At 40.6% G+C, this 18,841-nt stretch overlaps 1 protein-coding gene across 2 annotated transcripts in view; it reads left to right on the top strand.

Annotated features, from left to right (window-relative positions):
* Positions 1–927: 927 nt before the first annotated feature.
* RGS7BP (regulator of G protein signaling 7 binding protein) overlaps positions 928–18,841 on the top strand; it is a 36,249-nt gene continuing 18,335 nt past the window's right edge. For both annotated transcript variants that reach the window (XM_030969176.1, XM_030969177.1), the window contains exons 1-2: positions 928–1,613; positions 4,314–4,480. In XM_030969176.1, coding sequence (XP_030825036.1) covers positions 1,455–1,613; positions 4,314–4,480 — 326 coding nt within the window. In that variant the 5' untranslated portion in view covers positions 928–1,454. The remainder of the gene's footprint in view (positions 1,614–4,313; positions 4,481–18,841) is intronic.

Below are 18,841 nucleotides of genomic sequence, written 5' to 3'. Positions count from 1 at the left end.
ACAGAAGGGGCACAGCCCCATAGCCCTCTGCACGGCAGGGGCTGTGCCCACAGCCTGGGAGCACTGTGAGCATCAGCCTGGTGAACTGCAACTGCACTGCGCTCCAGGTGCACAGAGTTTCTCCACTCAATTATTATTTAATCTTTCCTGCAAGTAACAAATACAATCTTGTTGCATCACAAACACCAAACTTTTTGTTAGAGCCCCAAAATATGAAGTTTTTTTACAGACAGAAAGTCATAGTATCGTAGAATCTGCTGAGTTGGAAGGAACCTATCAGGACCACTGAATCTGCTCCTGGACCTGTGCAGGACACTCCAATAATCCCACCATATGAATTGGAGTGTAGTCCAAACACTTTTTGAACTCTGTCAGGCTTGGCGCTGTTACACTTCCCTGGCAAGCCTGTTCCAGTGTTCACCACCCCCTGGGTGAAAAATTTTCTGATATCCAACCCAAACCCCCCCTGACTCAGCCTCATGCCATTTCCTCAAATCCTGGCACTGGTTGTGAGAGCGATGGGATTGGCACCCACCCCTTTGCTTCCCCTCATGAGGATGTTGAAGACCACAGTGAGGTCTCCCCTCAGTGTCTTCTTCTCCAGGCTGAACAAACCAGTGACCTCAGCTGCTCCTCATAAAGCTTCCCCTCCAGATCCTCCACCATCTTCGTGTCCCTCGTTGGGACACTATCTAACATTTGACTAAATTTGGTAAATATTGAGCAGCGAACCAAGTCTTTTTTTAAAAGAAAAGCGACGCTTAAGTACGCCTCTTGAAGACCAGTATAAGCTTCCGCAAACGCGGGACGGGCGGCGCCCTACAATCCCGGGCCGGCCTCCGGCGGCTCCCACCGGAGCGGGGGCGCCTCCCCGGGCCCGGCCGGGCGCGGCGCTGACCCGGCCCCCCTCACGGCGAGGGCGGGCTCGGGGCGCGGCGGGCGCGGGCGCGGCGCTCCCACCCCGCGGGGGGCGGTGCTGCTGACGGCGCCAGCCCCTCCGGACCGTCCGCACCGCTCCCGGCGGGCGTCCGGTGACACGCGGCGGGTCGGGTTTCCCCGCTGGGAGCACCGGGCAGTGCATGGGCGCTCTTCCCCAGCGGGCACGGTCGCGCTCCCCCTAATCCCCCCGCCGGCTGCGCGAAGGAGGACGACGGAGCATGCCACCGGCGGGGCGGTTCCGCGGGGACTGACATGCAGCTGAAGGAGGGCAGGCGCCAACCCCTCCGCCTCCCCCGCGGTAGCGGAGGCGATGCTGCAGGGCGCTCCTCGGGCTCTCCCGCAGCCGCCAGGCTATCCCCCACAGCAGCCGCGCTCGCTGCCGTGAGCGGCGCGGCTTCGGCCCGGCCGAGGCGACGAGCGGCGCGGGCCCGCACTCGTGCCCGGGGCGGCGGCGGCGGCGGCGGGGAAGGCGCTGTCCGCGCCCGCGGGCGGCTCCGCGCGGCGGATGCGTGTGCATGAGCGCTGCACCGAGCGGGCGCAGGAAGCGCCCCCGCTCCGCCGCCTCCATCTTCCAGGGCAGCAGGACCTCGCCGCACGGCCGCGACAGCGAACGCCGGGGCAGCGGCTCCGATAGCGCCTACCAGATCCAGAGAACCCTGGACGACTGTAAGATGGTGGGTACCCCGGACGGGCTGGCCGTAGTTTTTTACCTTTTCCGAGCTCTCCCGGCGCAGGCAGAGGTGTCGTTCCTCCCGCCACCTTGGCTATTCCCATCACGTGCAGTTGCACTGTTTTTTAAACCGCAGTCCCCGCCGGGGTGCTGCCCTGCGCCCCAACTCGCCGCGCTTCCAAAGCGGAGCCGGGAGGTTCGAGGAGACCTGCGGGAGCCGGCTGCGGGACAGGGAGCGGAGCCGGGCGCCTGGATAGTCCTCGGGAGCAGGAGTCGTCGCCCCAGTACACACGCCGCAAAGCAGCTGGAGTTGCTTTTTTGGTAGATCCGTCCAAATCTGTACCCAGGCTTAGGCGCACTGAAGCCTAAATGGGTAAATAGTTGCCTCCAGTGAATCACTGCTTGCTGTCTTGTGCAGCAACGGCATGTTTGCCCTAATATGCGTCTAAAAAGGAGACACAGAATTAGAGGCCCTGAAATTCTGTTCCTGATATATATGGTACCTGTTACCAGTCTTCTCAGAGTAGCTGGTTGCAGTTGTGAAACCTCAGGTGAAACACCTGTGTCTGTGTTATTTATGGACTGTCACATTCTGGTATGAGATTTTTCCTCAGTCATGTTCAAAATGCTTGGATTCTGACACTTTCCTCCAAATCAGCACTGTATGCCCCCTTTCAGGCTCCCTGAGCTACAGTCAGCCTGACACTGGGCCCCCAAATTACTCCTCTAGCTAGTGACAGATGTAAAAAAGAAATGAAGTCACTGCTCCTTTTCTGGGCAAATCTGTACCTGGCTAAAGCTCTGTCCAGTGGCAATGGAGCTGCTACTTCTGCTGGATTCTGCTGGATTCTGGCAATTTTTTTTTCCTCTGGTGCTGAAAAACGTGCTGGCAGATTATCCGCTCTGATGCTTCAAGATTGGGAGCAATTCCCAGTGCATGGAGGAACAAAAGCTGCCACAGTAGCTCTATAAATATACCCAACAAGTGGATCTTAGTAGGTTCTGCCTGTTTTCTTATTCTCAACAGCATAATGTGGTTAATTGCAGAGAAGTTTTTAGAATTGACTGATTAGAAAAAAAGTATGTTTTATAGATGGACTATCAAGTTGTGATAGGATTTGGGAGATAAAACCAGTGTGGTTTTTTCCCTTGTTCTGTGTCTTGATTCAGCAACATATGTGTGGTTTTGTTTTCCTGGGCAGTGCTAAGGTGGCTGGATGAGTCTGTTTAAACAAGGGATGTCAGGTGAGAACTGGCAAAATGGGTCTGGTGCAACCAGTTACCAGTTGCAGGATGCGACATTTTTCTTCATATTGCAGAATAATCACACTATGACACAACACAGTACAATTTTTTTCCTCTCCATTGCCTTCATGCATTCTCTTAAGCTACAGAATGATAAAATTTGAGGACTTGTTTTGCAAATATTGTGCCTAGGGCTTTGTTTGGTGTGTGCTTTTGGGTTTGTTTGGGATCTGGGTGTGGGAGGGTGCAGATGTATTGAAATGCACTTGGGTTGACTTGCTGCTCCTGAAGCAGAGGAACCTATTTGCTATTCTTAAAATGAAATTTCAGAAAGCATGGTCAAAACTATTTTTGATTCCAGTTCTCAGCTCTTTGCAATGGAATGCATCAAGGGTATGAATATAATACTGCAGAAATGACTCGTTTATTTCCTGAGCATGAGAATTTGAGGATTTGGCTTTAAAAAGTTGGTAGCTCTGATAGACTCTAGGTTCTCAGTATGTTTTTATGTTGGGGTATGTTGAACTTCTGGTGGTAATGATGACTGCAGAATTATGAGCAATTACTCTTGTCTGTTTTTATATAGTTTGGAATTGAGGTCAAAACACAGATAAATAAATATTCTGTTCTATTACTCTAATCCTTCCACCCCCGCTACCATGTGGAGCAAATGGTCTTATATGTATTCTTTCAGAAGACAGCAAATGCTTCATTTCTTTAAAATATCATTCCATGTACGTGATCAGTGGAACTAAACAATAATGGTCTTTCCATCACGCTAAAATTATCCATTTATCCAATAAGATCTGTATGTATCTGCTGGATATTGGATTTCTGTACAGGTTATAGTGTTTATTTACTGATTTGGTTTTTTTTCCCACATTCACTTTAGAAAAGGTGCTTTCTGGAATTTTAACAGGAAAGTGCCTATCCGGTACATCTTCTCAGTCAGTAACAGCAGATGAGTTTTAAGTCAGAAATCTGGGTTGAAGGAAAGTGACAGAACAGAAATTACAAAATAAATTAGCAAAATTGCCAATTTAAAAGCAAATGCTACATTCCAGTCTCTGAACATGCTGTTAATCAGGAAGCAGGAGAAGCAAAGGCAGTAATTTCTGGAGATATTTTCGCCTTTCATGATAGCAAAAAATAACCTCATGCTACTAGTAAAGCAGATGTTTTTTTGTCTGCTTAATATTTAATACTAATAACTCAAACACTTTCAGATATTAAAAGCAGAAACACTACTTTCCTCCAGATGAACATTTATAGCTCACAGAAGAAGCAGCTGCCACCGAGGCTCTAGTTGTTTACTGAATCGTATGCTCTTGATCCTGTGTGCTATGAAATTGTGAGAAGCAGGAACAAGCCCTAGATTGGGCATGTTTTTAAAAAACTGAATTGTTTTTACCAGTGTAGTTAAAAATTCTCATGCATGTAAATTGTTTTTGTTTTTCAGCTTGTCCAGGAGTTCAATACCCAGGTGGCTCTCTATCGGGAGCTGGTCATTTCTATTGGGGATGTCTCAGTCACCTGTCCTTCTCTGCATGCAGAATTGCACAAAACTCGAACCCGAGGATGTGAGATGGCCTATCAGGCTCATCAAAAACTAGCAGCAATTTCTGGGTAGGAGGCAACTTATCTTTAATTAAAGCCGTATTCATGTGCAAATCTTTGTTAAGTACTACATAATGCTTTGCCTGAGAGTTTCCATTAACTTATCTTTCTGTTTTAGGTGTAGGGGTGTATGACCACAAATTTTGCAGAATGTCTACATCCTTACAATAGTACAATTTTGGATCAAATCCTGGTCCCCTCACCAAGAACATATCCTTCTAATTTTGCTGGATGCTTTTATGTGAGACAAACAGGATTTTACTGCTTATCACTACAGATCAAAGGGGAACTCACACCCTTCAAGGGTGAAGTAGCAATAGCTTTCTGTCCAGTCTTTCATACCTTATTGAATAGTTAAGAGACAACTAGCTCAGTTCAACTAGAGACTCAACAAAACTAAACCAAAATTAGGTGCAAACCAAGTGAGTGTAATACAAAAACTACTCTGAGAACTTGTGTTTACCTTCTACATGTTTTTAAACCCTTGTTTGTGTTGAAATAAGAATGAAAGCTTTGCCTGCATATCATGTTTTAATTTATTCTTTGGTATTATGTACATTCCTTTCCATGGTGACAGAATGTATTATCACATACTCGAGACTATGCCTCAGTGCAAGATCAACCAGCATAAATAGCTGTTTCCTTAAAAATGGGAATTCGTGCAGCTAATTCCATGTGGGTTCTTCACAGTATGGTGACTGGGGCATTTGTATTTATCATGTACCCCCTGAGTCATGTCTTTCTGATTACACTTTGTCAGAACTCTTTGCATCTGTCTTATCTACCATAAGCTATTTTGCACCACTAGAAAAAGAAAACACCTTTTTTTGTAGCTCTGCCTAATCCCCATTGAATTTCTTTTCATCGCTGTAATATATAAAGAAGTCTGTTATAGGCGTGGTATATAAGGGGAGCTCAAACTAACAAACCAAATAGAAGAGGATACTTGTTGGATATTTTAGTAGAATTTCACCATTTTCAAGTAAGACTTTGTGCAAAGTCACTTAAGTTGGTTTTGTGACCTCTGATTTGTTTCTCAAACAAATTGCATGCTTTTAAAATACTAAAGTCAGTGGGAACTTTTAAAAAAACAGCAATGACAGTACATTGAAAATGTGAAAACAAACAGTAGTGAAATTTATCTTTTTTGCTTTCAGACTCAAAAGAAAAAGTAGTATGAAGCAAAATAATACATTTGAATAGCTGAACTTATTTTGTAACTTTTAAATATTTTTTCCCTCTAAAGAAAACAATTGGTGCATGCTCATTTAGAAAGTACATGGGTTTTTTAAGCAATCATTTCGCAGCTGGAAGTCTGTCATATGCACAAAGATGTCCTGAAGGTTGTGCAGCTGCCGCGAGATTGACATTTGGCTAATCTAAAACTGTTTTAAATAACTCTGATAGTAGTGTGATATCCATAACAACTGGTAGGTGTTAGAAACTATCTGGAAATTACTGGTTTGGTTTGACACACATTTTACAGGATATGCTTTGCATCCCCACCCTTCTATAGCTGAGGAAAGCCATATGAGACATTAACTTTTTTTATGTATTTGTGAGGAAAAGTGGAAAATGGAAGATTAAAAGAAAGCAAAAAAGAAATAGAAGGAGAGGAGTAATATATAGTCGTAGAGCTTTAGTCTTCATTTCGGCAAAAAGACTGATAAAAATATGTATGAAATAGGATCTGGAATAGGAATCTAATTGGATAGGAAGAAGAAGTATCAGGAAGAAAAATGCTTAGGGACAGGAATGCATTAAATCATCCTTAGTATTAGTCAGGAGGGTAGCGTGCTGCTCAGAAACCACTCTTACTCAGCATATGGGATGAAGGCTTACTTAGTTCAAAATGCACAGCACTGCACTGGGTAACATGACAAGTTCTGTCTTCCAAAACTTATTAAAGAAAATGTGTTGCTTTTCCACCCAGAAATAGTAATAGCGAGTAGCTGTTTATGTTACCAGACTATAACATTTCACGAGGAAACAGCATTCTATTAATTAAGGCCATCAGTAATGTTCAGTTAGTCTCTAAGTGATCTACCTGAGGTGTTGCATGGCACTCTTACTTTTGAGAAGTCTGCGTCACTGTCTTAAGAGAATACTAAGTTTATCTTGTTTGTGCTGTTTTCCTTGGAAAATTAGCAGACACCTTTAATGTTATGCTGTTCCTCTTTGAATATATCAGGATTTTACAGAATCATGGAATTGTTAGGGTTAGAAGGACCTCTGGCGATCATCTGGAAATCACCTAGTCCAGCTCCTGTTGGCACTAGTGCCTGTGAGACTCTTAAATGCACACCTGACTTGGACAATTAGAAGAATTCCCTTTTGTAATTCACTTGTCCTACAAGACTAAGCAAGGTAACAAATAGGAAAGATGCAAAGACTTGGAAAGAAAACAAAAGCAAATCCTCTGTGGTGGAGAAGGGAGCTCTGGGAAGAAATCTGGAAATTATGGAAAGGGAAGGAAATGCTGAAGTGGAGATAATGCATTAGAAACTGAGCAGGATAGAAGTCATGAGGACCAAAAAAATACATTGGTCATGGACATATCAGTTCTGGAATATTAGACAGACATCAGAGCAGGACAGCGATGTAATGTGAACAAGAAGAGAAGGCTGCAAGTGTACCTGTAGAAAAAGGCTACGCTGATATGCCAACAAAAGCAGATTCAGCTGTAGAATCAGAGGAAGTGAAAGTCATGCTTATGTTTTAAAAACTGAGAGAAAGAAAGACAAAGGAGATGATGAAAAAAAGATGAAGTAGCAAGGAAACATAAAACGTTATAAAGTCCACACTGAATTAGACCATATCACCCCATCTAGCTCAAACCTGACAGCTGCTGGTAGCAGTGATTTCATTAAAAAATAAGCAAGGATACAAAAAACAGGTTGTACATAGAACGATGGCTTCTCTCGGCAGCACTCAGTAAGTAAAGGCTGCATGTGAACAATCTGTATCTGACAAATGTGATTTCTCTAAACATTAAGATCTTTTACTCAAAAAATGCTGAGATTGAATAAGGACATCTTTACACTGTGATGTATTTAAAAACCTATTTACTAAAAAAATATTACTGAAAAACAAAATTTCAAATTATGTCTCCAACTTAATAGGGCCTCATAGATATTACATCTTCTTCTTTACTTGCTCTGATATTTTTTCTTATACAAGTAGTGAGATGTTAGCAGAGGGGAATAAAGATTAGAAATAAAAATAATCTAAATTGAAATATCCTAATTCTAATTAATGTTCCTTTAGGAATGCAAGTCAAAGTAAACCCTCCTTTCAATGTTGGTTTTCTTAGGACTTTAGGTCAATGCCTGCTCTTACACTAAAAGTTATTAGAGATTTTTAATGAGCTGCCTTCTGAAGAAGGTGAGTAAGATTCAATCCTTCCATCACACTTTCTTCTGTATAATGTAGCAGAAATTAAAAATCTCCAAGTCTTTACATTGTTCATCCTTATAGTATTAGTTGTCATGGTCAAAACTGGAGAAAGTACAGCAACAAGAAAATGAGTCAGCATGATTTTTTCCAAAGAAAAAGAACGGAAAAAATATTTGTAACAGTAAGAAGATGAGGGGAAAAAGATGTGAATCTCTGGTATGGAAGGGAGTCTGCTTTATGGAATGATAGAGTGGTGATCTTTTAGAGTTCATCAGATGGGGTTTCATCAGCTGGTTTTATAAGTGGTGTCCACTGAGTCTGGAATGTTAACAGAGAGTTAGCTCAGAACTGTATTTTAAGATACAGGTCTGCACAACTGTGCACACGCTTTTGTAAATGTCCTTACATATTTTCAAGCACTTGATATGCTTACATAATGTGTGCACTTGGCACACTGAGACCAGAACTGGCAGTGTCTCTGTGACAGTCTGATATATATATGTTGGCAGTGGCTTTTTTTGCATGAAATAAAACTTGTGTGAGGAGCTCACGGGTGCATGGCAATGTACATCTGTGTGAGCATAGCTCTAGAAGTGATTTTTCTCTCTTTTTCTGACTGATGTTGCAAAGTCCAAAATCTAAGGAGGAATAAACCTACTCTCTACACTAGTACGTGCCGGGGCATCAGCTTTGCAGGAGAGGATCTTGGGGGTTCTGGTGAACATCAGGTTGAACATGAGCCAGTGCTGTGCCCTTGTGCAAAGAGGGCCAGCAGCCTCCTATGCTGCTTTAGGAAATGTTGCCAGAAGGTTGATGGAGTTCATAATTCCTTTCTACTCAGGGCTGTTGAGGCCATATCTGGAATACTAGGTCCAGCACTGGGCTCCCTAGTAGAAAGGAGGAAGGGACATCCAAATCAGGTCTAATCAACTACCGTAAAGATGGTTAGGCAACATCCCACGTACAAAGCAAGGCTGCTAGACCTGGGATTGTTTAGCTTGGAGAAGAGAAGGCTGGGAGAGGGATATTATCCATATGCATAAAAACTACCTCCTGGAACAGTGTGAAGAAGATGCAGTCAGACTGTTCTCAGTGTTACACAGTGGTAGGACATCAGGTAAAAATTGAAATACAAAGAAAAATTGATTTAAAATTTTAAACTCCTTTTTTTTCCTGTGAGGCAGGTAGAATATTGGAACAGGTGCAGTGAGAGGTTCTGGAGGCTCTGTCCTTTGAAATACTGAGAATTCAACTGGTCATGGTCCTCCATAACCCTCTGTAGCTGGCATTGCTTTGAGTAGGAGGCTTGGGCCAAATTAGTTCTAGGTGTCCCTTCTAGCCTGTGATGAAGTCATCATAGATCTCCTTGGGAAAATTCAAAGAAAGTTTCCTTGTTTGACACCCATGTGCATCTGTTACTTTTATTAAATAGTTGTTAATTTTAAGTTCCCCTAAGTTCATGAAAGGTTGAGAAAGTCAGCTAAAAATCACATCCTGATTGCAATCATTTGCACAAAAAGACTATCATAGGCTTGCTTTAAGTTTTTAATTTTATGTAATTTCTACTTTTGTTTTCCTTTGCCATCTACAGTAGGAATTCTCATGTTTTCAATAAGCACCAAATGGTAATTTTCTCAGAGCTAATTAATATTAGATTGTTTCTTAAAGCTGTTTTAAAACATTCTGCTGACACCCAATTGTGGCCAATTTTTTAATTGAACTGTCTGAATTTTCCCTGAATTACAACCCCACAAAATTATTATCTGCGTTCTAAAGGACACAAACAAAAAAGATTGCCTCAAATATTTTACACATTAGGTGAGAAGAATACTGCAGACCTATAAGTTATGAAAGCTGTAATCAGATAGGCATAAGAGAAATAATTTTAACTGTTTAACTATGTTAAATAAAGCTCTACTGGCAGTCAGTATTAGCTGAGCAGAAACAAAGCACAGAAACACTTAGCTCAACAGGGAAGAATTTTTATAATCGTGATTCAAAACCAACTTTATACCAGCAGTTAAAGCAACAAACCAGAGGTCTGCCCCAGCTAGATAGTGATGGAGCAGCATTTGTGGAGATCTCTGTCCTTCTTAGACATCTTTGCAGTCACTGCTGTGGTACTCCTGTCAGTGTATGTATCAGAGATGGGGAGAGTGATAATGTCGATCATGGGGTTCTGAATCACAGGCGCTGCTGGCTGTACTCAGCTCTGGGTTGGAGTTGTTAGCATTGTTTCAACTGCCAGATGGAAAGTTAAGAAAAAAGGTAAGTGCTTCACAGAGATTGCACCAGAATGTGACCTGATTAAAGTATAGTTAAATATCAAAAATAGCGTTATGATATGTAAGAAAACAAGGAAAGTAGTCAATATTCACTGCAAGAATCAGTAATGTTACACATTATAGTACCAGTAGCTTAATGCCCTCTGAAGGTTTTGTGATTTCTTGCTAAAATGTTGCAGATGTTTTAAATTGTAACAGCTTGAAGTTGTGACCTTAAAAATCCTGTCAAGTAAAAAATACTGAGATCCTCCACTTCAGAAAACTCTTGGAAATTTTCTTACATGCTTAAAATTTTCTTGTAGTTTTGAGCATATCAGATTCTAGAAGCAAATTATTACAGTGTTTATTCCACTTTGTTTGGCTGGCATATATTTACTGATTTGTACATCCTGAAGTGATTGCAAATGTAGTACTGTGTATCAGAAACTACACCTGATCCAGTGACTCAAATCCTGTTTTGACTAATGGGAGTTCCTATGCATGGGAATGGGAATGTTTTGACAAACAAGCTCAGATGTGGTTAGTTTAATGTACCCCTTAAGGACCATGAAGTACATGATAGTGCAGTAGGTATACCATAGCTTACTCTTTTCACAAGAGGGTAAGATGGACATGTATTGTACTGAATAGATTCCTTGTCAAAAAATTTCTCTGATTATATAATCCGCATGCTTCTAAAATGATGGAAAAGGAGAGCAAAAAGATAAAACTATTTTCTGTGGAATTGAGTTAAGGTACCTTTGCTTATTAAGAATAAAATATATTTACTCAATTTAAATGCAAGTTGAAAATGAAGTTGTTTAAGTCAGGCACCTGAAGTTCAGAAAGCAAGTAATGGAAGAAAAACAAGGTTATTTACTAAGGCTAGAACTCTCAAAATAGCTGACCTCTATAGACCGACATTTTCTTTGTACCTCTGGCTTTGGAGGAGCTTTAATAGGTGTTTGGGACTTGAAGATCCAAGGTATTAATATCTCCCTTTATAGATCTGTCTTTCATAACTGCAGGCCAGATTTAGTAAAGGGCAAGCAGACCTAAAAGTGGATTTATTACTCTATTATTTTTCTGTGTTCAGAACAGCATTTTGAAAATTCTGGAAGTTCTACATCTGCAGTAACACAGCATAAGTTAGTTTTGACAAAGTAGAAGAGCTTATGGCAACCTGCTTAATGATAAACCTCACCAGCAGTCAGAAGGACAGCATTCTTGCTTGTGCAGGATCTGACAAGATTGTTCCCAGAGGTGCTGGCAGAGCATCCTCAGAGTCTGACAACTTTGGGCCCGTCACAAAACGCAGTGGCCCCTGTCACTTCCTTTTAGCCAAAGCTGAAGGTGAGTCAAACTTAATTTCTAGACCACTTGCACCTGTGTAGCAGAAAAGGCATGAAAGTGAGAAAAGGGGAAAGTGAGTGCTAAAAGTAGAATGGACATTGTCAGTCAGTTATTTACCCCTTTCTTCAATCTGACACTCAATTAACACATTCACAGCCCTTTCCAGTGCAGTGCTGCCACTGCTGAGACACTCCAGGACTGCTGGGTAAGCCAGACAGGTAAGCCAGCTGCTTGCATGATGGGTCCCTCTAATAGCATGGAAGTCGTGTCCCAGCCCAGCAGCCAGGGAGGCTGCCCATGCTTGAGGATACAGCTATAAATAGCAGTATTCTCCCTGGGAAACAAAGCAGTATAGCTTTTCCTCTGTGACATGACCTGAAGCTGTGAGGTAGTTGTGGAGAATTAGGGGGCACATTGCCATTGTCTAACCCAGTGGAAAGAGTATTTTGCATGAGGAATCAAAATGATATTGAGGTCTGCTCTGTACTTGGGCTTCAAGCAGTGCCATTGCACATAAACACTGAAAACCACTAGGGAACTTCTTTTGTGGTATTCTAATCCTTGCTCCCATATTTTTTCCTATGTTTTAAGCAGATTAAACACATAAAGACACAGGGAAACAGATAATCAGAACTCAGGTAAATTCATAGTATTTTATATCTTCAACCTGGCAAACTGTACATTCACCTGCACAGTACCTTGGCCTAGGATCAGAGTATCCTGCAGATTTAAGGTGGTTTCCCTTCCATTTTAACATACCCTCTGCATTAATCACTCCCATTGTGGGTTCCTGGAAAGAAATACCAAAAACTAAGATATTACTGTAATTCACGTCCTTCAATGGACCGTTCTCTGCTGTACATGAACAGCATTCCACTACAGTTAGATTTTAGAAGGGTTATTTTTCAAACTCTAACTCATTAATAATGGAGTATTCCAGTTATAGGTAAGACTATCGGTAGCAATGGTTGAAATAACCAACCTGTTTCACATTCGTATTCTGAGGTATACAAACCTTTATATGAGAAATTTGGGTACTGAATTACATTGGCAGGGTCTCTTTAGAAATGCTGCAGAATCAGAGCTGATCTTTTGCAGAAAATTTGGTTTCTCTGCCAGCAGCCTCTAACTTTGTGCCCTTCTCTTGCCCTCTTTTGTCCTTTCAGAAGATCTGCTCTCATTGTTGAACATAAAAAGCTTTTCACACCTTTGCTTTGCAAGTGATTTTCTCAGGGAGTAATCAGCTAGAGGATCCAGCAGTTAGGTACATCTCTAGAAACAGGAACTATGGGAATTTTGAAAAGCCCACAGAACTTAAGTGTGGGCTCTGTTTTGACAGTTGCTGTTGCCTCTGCCTCACTCCAGATTTTCTCACGACCTTTCCTCCTTTGTCATTCTGTTTTTTTCAGTGTGTGTTGCTTTTTTTCTTCATAGCCTGTCTCCAAATAGTAATGAAATGAACATCTGATGTGCTACTGTCACATTAACTATTTGGGAACTTCTCATGGCTGTCTTGAATGTACATATAAGAAGCCCCCTGGAATCCAATGATCTTTAGATCTGTGGCATTACTGTAGTAAACATGGCTAACAAAAATAATAAAATTTTCAAACTCCTATGTTTTGGGAAAAGTCTGGAAAATCTCATTCAACCTCTCAGTGATGTTTCAGATTAATCACTTATTAAATAGGTGTACCAGTACTTACTATCTCTGAAAAATACTTATAATTTTACAGCATATTTGAGTCTTTCAAGGAAAAGCATTGTTTTCAAATCATCTGTTTTATTATTGCTATAGTGTATGTAGATATTACATTTTTATCATTGTTTTCATAATTAATTTCTTCTGAAATTGATTTTTAAATGTCAATTTGCTGGAGAATTCTAAGCCCTAACATGTAAAAGCACATAGCAACTCCTGCTGCTACATCTTGTCATGTCATTTCACAAGTGGAATCAGTTAATAAGCTCTTCTTGAGCAAAAACCAGAGTGTTACTAATTTATGTCATGAAATAGCGCTTCACAAGGGGATCTAGAGATAAATTTTAGAAGGTATTTGAAGATAGAAGTGTAGCTGATTGTGAGCCTTTCAAGTGATGCTAATTTCTATGCCCACAAAAATTAGGAGTACCAGAGAAGCCTGCATGGTTCAAAATTAATGTTAGACCAATCTAAAAAACTTTTTTCATTGCAGTATTTCTGAAAAAAATAATATACGCTACATACCTATCTTCACAATGTGAATGAAAGTTGCACTTGTGCTAATCTGTAACCAAGATGGCCAAGAGGAGTGCCTTTGTTGTCCCCACTAGGCCCACTGCTTTGAGACGTGTTTCAATAGCATATTTCATTGTTTTCTCTTCCGTAGGTTTCTAACGAAACACAGCTAAAGCTAAAAATTTAGTGATGAGTTTTAAGTGCTTCTTTCCTGATCATTTTCCTAAATACTATTCAATTAAGAAATCCCACATGGCTGCAATTTTGGGTGATAGACACTTTGCCTATCTTTGTTCTTGGCTTAATATTGTTCTCAGAAATATTTTCTGATTCTCACTGAATCTGATAAAGCCAGACGATGTTGACAATATGTTTATATATCTTAAGAGAAATGAAAATATGATATAGTGGAGTTATGCATTAGAAAGGCTTCAGCAGGAGCTCTCAGAATTCCACATATACTGGGATTTTGCTTCTGATTTCTTGCCTCCTTTTTTGTAAGTCTTGGACTGAGAATTGCCGGTTAATGGAAATGCTTTTACTAATGTTCAGTATTTCTCAACATTCTGGAACATTGCTCTTTAGTTAGAAGGAACCATTTGATTCAGTGCCCCTCACTGAAATCAGCCAACGACGTTGCCAAGTTAATTGTGCAGGGCCATGCAGTTAAGAGCATGTCCTTCTCACAATCTGTGTTTGATCAATCTCTTTCAAGTGCTGCACTTCCTGTCTAGTCAACTAGAAAAAACTTTACCCTTACTGTGAGCTGCCTGGTACATGGAGGCTTGCTCTAGTGAGAGTACCAAACAGTAGCTACGCTTAACAGCATCATCAGTACCTTGCAAGATCAGTCTCCAGCCATGGGAGATACCAGTTCTGTCAGGCTTCCACTGGAAAAATTCCAACCAGTTTCAACAAGGTGTACAAAATCTGTTGTAATTTTTCCAATTGCTTTATCACTCTGTTTCTGAACAATTAATTAAATAATTGAATCTGGGCATTAAGATCTTGTCTTGATGCAGCATTAAATGAAGCATTCCAGTCTTACCAGTTAAATGCTGTTTAAATTCATGTTTTAAAGTTAAAATATGCTGAAGTGTTGGCTGTTATTGGATAGAATTTTCTCCTTGATAGATATAATTATAGATTTACATTTACATTTTCCATATAATTTTTAACTATCAGAGAAATAATATACTACATTATTTGTACATTAAAATAGGAGGTCTTCTTTTCTTTTATATTCCATTTTTTATCTTACTGTTCTTATCTTTCATAAGAATGCTTCCATCATGAACATTTCCTGGCAGCAGATCTGGCGTAAGAATTCAAACACTGACATATTAAATTCTGTGCTCAAAGTTGTTGACAGAACTGCTTTCCCATTTCAAAAGAAAACAAGTTTGCATTTATTGTGTGAGCAAAGAGAAGCTGACACTTCATATCTCTGTCTATCATGGCAAGAGAGATCATTGCAAATGTACTGCTGGTAACCTTGGCAGCGTGGCAAATGGCTGAGTGGCAAAATATTTTAAAGTGCCATGTTTATACAGCAGCTTCCAATTATTTCCAACAGTTCTGGAGTTGTTATTGTGGTGAAACAGCACTATCCACCCATATGTGTTTATGAGCCCTCCCAAAAAAAGCCCCGACACCAACAAAGTAGTGTTTGGTACTTGGGAATATTATGACAACTGCAACCACAGTGTGTAAGACTGAGAACAGGGTGAGTCGGTGTGCTGAAGAAGCACTCCCTTCATGCAGAGTGAAGAGTCTCAGTGCACCAAAGTTGTGGGCATTCCAAAGTCTGGGCATATAATTTAGCTGCAGACCTACCCAAAGTAGTGTGTGTATAGCATTTTGTAATCAATTTTGGATCATTCAAGACTCAGAAACAAGAAGTATGTCTGTGCAGCTGCTAATATACAATACTGAATGCCTAAAGAAAGACTTCATGGAGAAATCCTTGTTTCCCAAGCAGAAAAAAGGGCTTTTCAGAGAGGGAAAAAACCAAAAGTAACACCAGTTCACAAAGTCAAGTGAAGACCAAAGCAGGATTAAAAATCTAAATGAAAAAATTGCAAAGTTCTTTTTGCTAGAATACTGCTTCCTGAACACATTTTATCAACAGATGGTTTTAAAAATTTCTTTCTCCATATATGAATTTAAATTCAGGAAGCTAATCTATTTCTTTTTTCTTTCTATTTCCCTGTATTTTTTTTCTTCTTTTTGACACATTCAAGTTTTCTCAGTCTCTCAGCTGTGATTTCTAACTACTCTTACAGATTTGATCTGTGAAGTATCTGGTGGAGCTGTGTGAGATTCTACTGATTCTATAACACAATTTCTTTTTCACTTGGAATACTTCTATATGGAGGTATTTGAATTTTTCTTTAAAGAATTTGAGTATTTCTTAAAAAAAAGATGAAAAATACTCCAAGGTATAAGCATGATATATTCAGGCACTCCTAGCAGCATTTGATACATAAAAAATCCCGAACACCAGCTTATTCTGAGCAACCTGGAAATATCTACTGTAGGCACTGTTTTCCTTCCAGTTGAGAATTGTAGCAGTCATGGTATTGGTCTATTTGACCAGCAGACAGAAAAAAAGGATTATGAAAATGTATAGATTTTTTCAATAGTTGTTAATGCAATATAGCTCTTACCAAATCACAGTGAAACTTAAAGAACATCCTTCTTTCGGTTTAAATAGTTAATTAGGTGGTTTGTAATATTTTTCAGGAAAAGCAAATGCATTATTCCTTGCCTCTTCTCATTTTAACATATCTTCACAACCATTCCAGTTTTCTCATTTTGAAATATGGAAAACTAAAAATCCAAGTTACAAACAGAAAACAGGCATCCAAATTACTCTAATGCTTTATGGAATGCCTTTTGGAAAAATATGTTGAAATTTGTATTCAAAGAAGGTACTAAGAACAAAAGTAAAATGACAAAAGGAAGTGTCACAAATCTAGGAATCATCTGGTTTAGTGTCCTGAGAATGGTCAACAGCAGATGGCATCACTTGCCTGCAGCAGAGTTCTTTCTTCATCCAGGATGTTTCTAGCCCATTGTGACCTGGATATCCTACAGCATCAAATGCCTGAAGCACCTAACTCTCCTTCAGGCTCTCTGGAAAGTTTGACCCTGTTTGTCCACACAGATCAGAACCAATTTCATAAATGACCTCACATCAGATACTAGTTTTCATAAAATTCTTGTACAACTGTTAATCAAAGGAACTGGATGGGAGTGTAGGTATGAATCCATATATATTTTGCAGACTTTTGAAAGGTAGAGTTTATAAATCATTCATTAACAAACAGTGAGTGATTTAGAGACATTTTAAATAACACAGCAGCTTAACTAAAGTCAAAGGGCAAATCCATGGGCAGCATGACTATCAGCTGCCTGCAGGGAATTTAAAAGAGGCTGGGCTTGAGCCTGTTGGACAGCACAAACTTATCTGTGCTTTCTCTACATTTTTATCAAATTCATTTGAGAACAACTTGTTGATGCTGACAAGGCAGTGTTCTGAATAGGAATTTCCTAGATAAGCTTACAAGTTATTGCATATACAGCTAATGTCACTGTCTCCTTCTTGGTTAGCACAGATCTTTTCTGGAAGGTCGGTGTAATGGTTTTGATTTATGTGTTCTTCGGTATTATATAATTTGAGGCTGTGGAATGTCTTTTTTTTGTTCAACTGAGGCTAAAGCTAACAAGGCTGACTTGAGAGCCCACCCAAAGTTTTCTTTCATCTAACTGGACACCACCTTCTCAACAGGTTGTCTGATAACCTGCCGAAAAAGGCCCTGTTCAGCTCATATTTGACTAGTGCAGAAGTCTCCTCGATTTGTCTAAAGTAGAAGCAAGGGTCAGACAGCTGAAGGAAGGAACAATGGGGTTAGGGTATGCTGTCAAGCCATGTGTTTGGGTTTTTTTTTTTAAATGTTATGAGAACTCAAAAGTGTAACTGAAGACACACATACAATTTCATTTGGAATTCCGAGTACTTAAAAATATCCTGCTAGGGATTTTAAGCTTAACTTATCTTATTTTGAGACAACAGCCAAACTCACACCCAGTTGCTTGCTCACTCACTCCTCAGCAGAATATGACAGGAAGAAGAGAAAGATTAGGTGGAAATAAAGATAGGCACATCGACTGTCTGTAGAGCAGGCTTGACTTGGGAAATATTATCCGCATTTATTGCCAATTAAAATTAAAATAATTACTAATTTAAGTAATGGGAAGAGGAAAGAAACGTCAAGCTAGCACCTCTTCTGCCTGGCTTCCATGCTAAACTTCACTCCAGACTCCTCTACCCACCCCCGCCCTCCTGAGTTATGTAGGTGGGGTGGGAATATGGGGTTACAGTCCATAACCAATCTGCTTTGTTTCTCCTTCCTCCTCACAAGTCTCTTCAGCTGTAGTGTGGGCTTCTCCACAAGCAGTAGTCCTGTCAGAAAAATCTGCTCTAGCATAGGTTCTCCACAGGTGGCAGTTCCTTCAGGAACATCCATCTGCTCTGCTGTGCTCCGTGGGCTGCAGAGAAGATCTGCTCTGGCATGGAGAGCCTCCTCCTTTCTCTTACCCTGATATTCCCTCTCTTGTTTCTTACTCCTTTTTTTCCCCCTCACTCCTTCTCCCTGTGGCTGTTTTTGCCCTTTTTGAAAATAAGTTTTTTGCTCCACAGATAGGTTCAGCTGTGTCCTGCCAAGGATCCTTTGCAGAGCTGCAGGAACTGGCTGTGTCTAGCACAGGGAAGACCCTCACCTCATCCCACAATGGGCACCCTGTTGCCACCATCACTAGCAGAACATTGCAACTGCATCCAACACATCTAGTGTTACCTAGAGTGGAGTTTACATGGAATCTCTTGTTTCAGTGCTGTTTTACTCATGTACTGAGTGATTTATGATTGGGTTTGTCCTCCAGTGGAATAGTTTGGATAGTGTTCTGGTAATTTGCATATTGCCCTTGCTTGAGTTAGTTCAGCCATTGAAACTGACTTCTGAGGAAAGAAGTCTAAAAAATTCTGGTCTCTGATTCTGATCATTTCAAACCTTTTTCTTTTTTTTTAATGTTGTATCTAAATTGTTCTAGCATGGAAATATCTAAAATGTTATC

Source organism: Camarhynchus parvulus, chromosome Z (assembly GCF_901933205.1).
Source record: "Camarhynchus parvulus chromosome Z, STF_HiC, whole genome shotgun sequence".
Taxonomy (NCBI): domain Eukaryota; kingdom Metazoa; phylum Chordata; class Aves; order Passeriformes; family Thraupidae; genus Camarhynchus; species Camarhynchus parvulus.
Note: the sequence above shows the minus strand (reverse complement) of the source record. Positions and strands in the feature narration are given on the sequence as shown.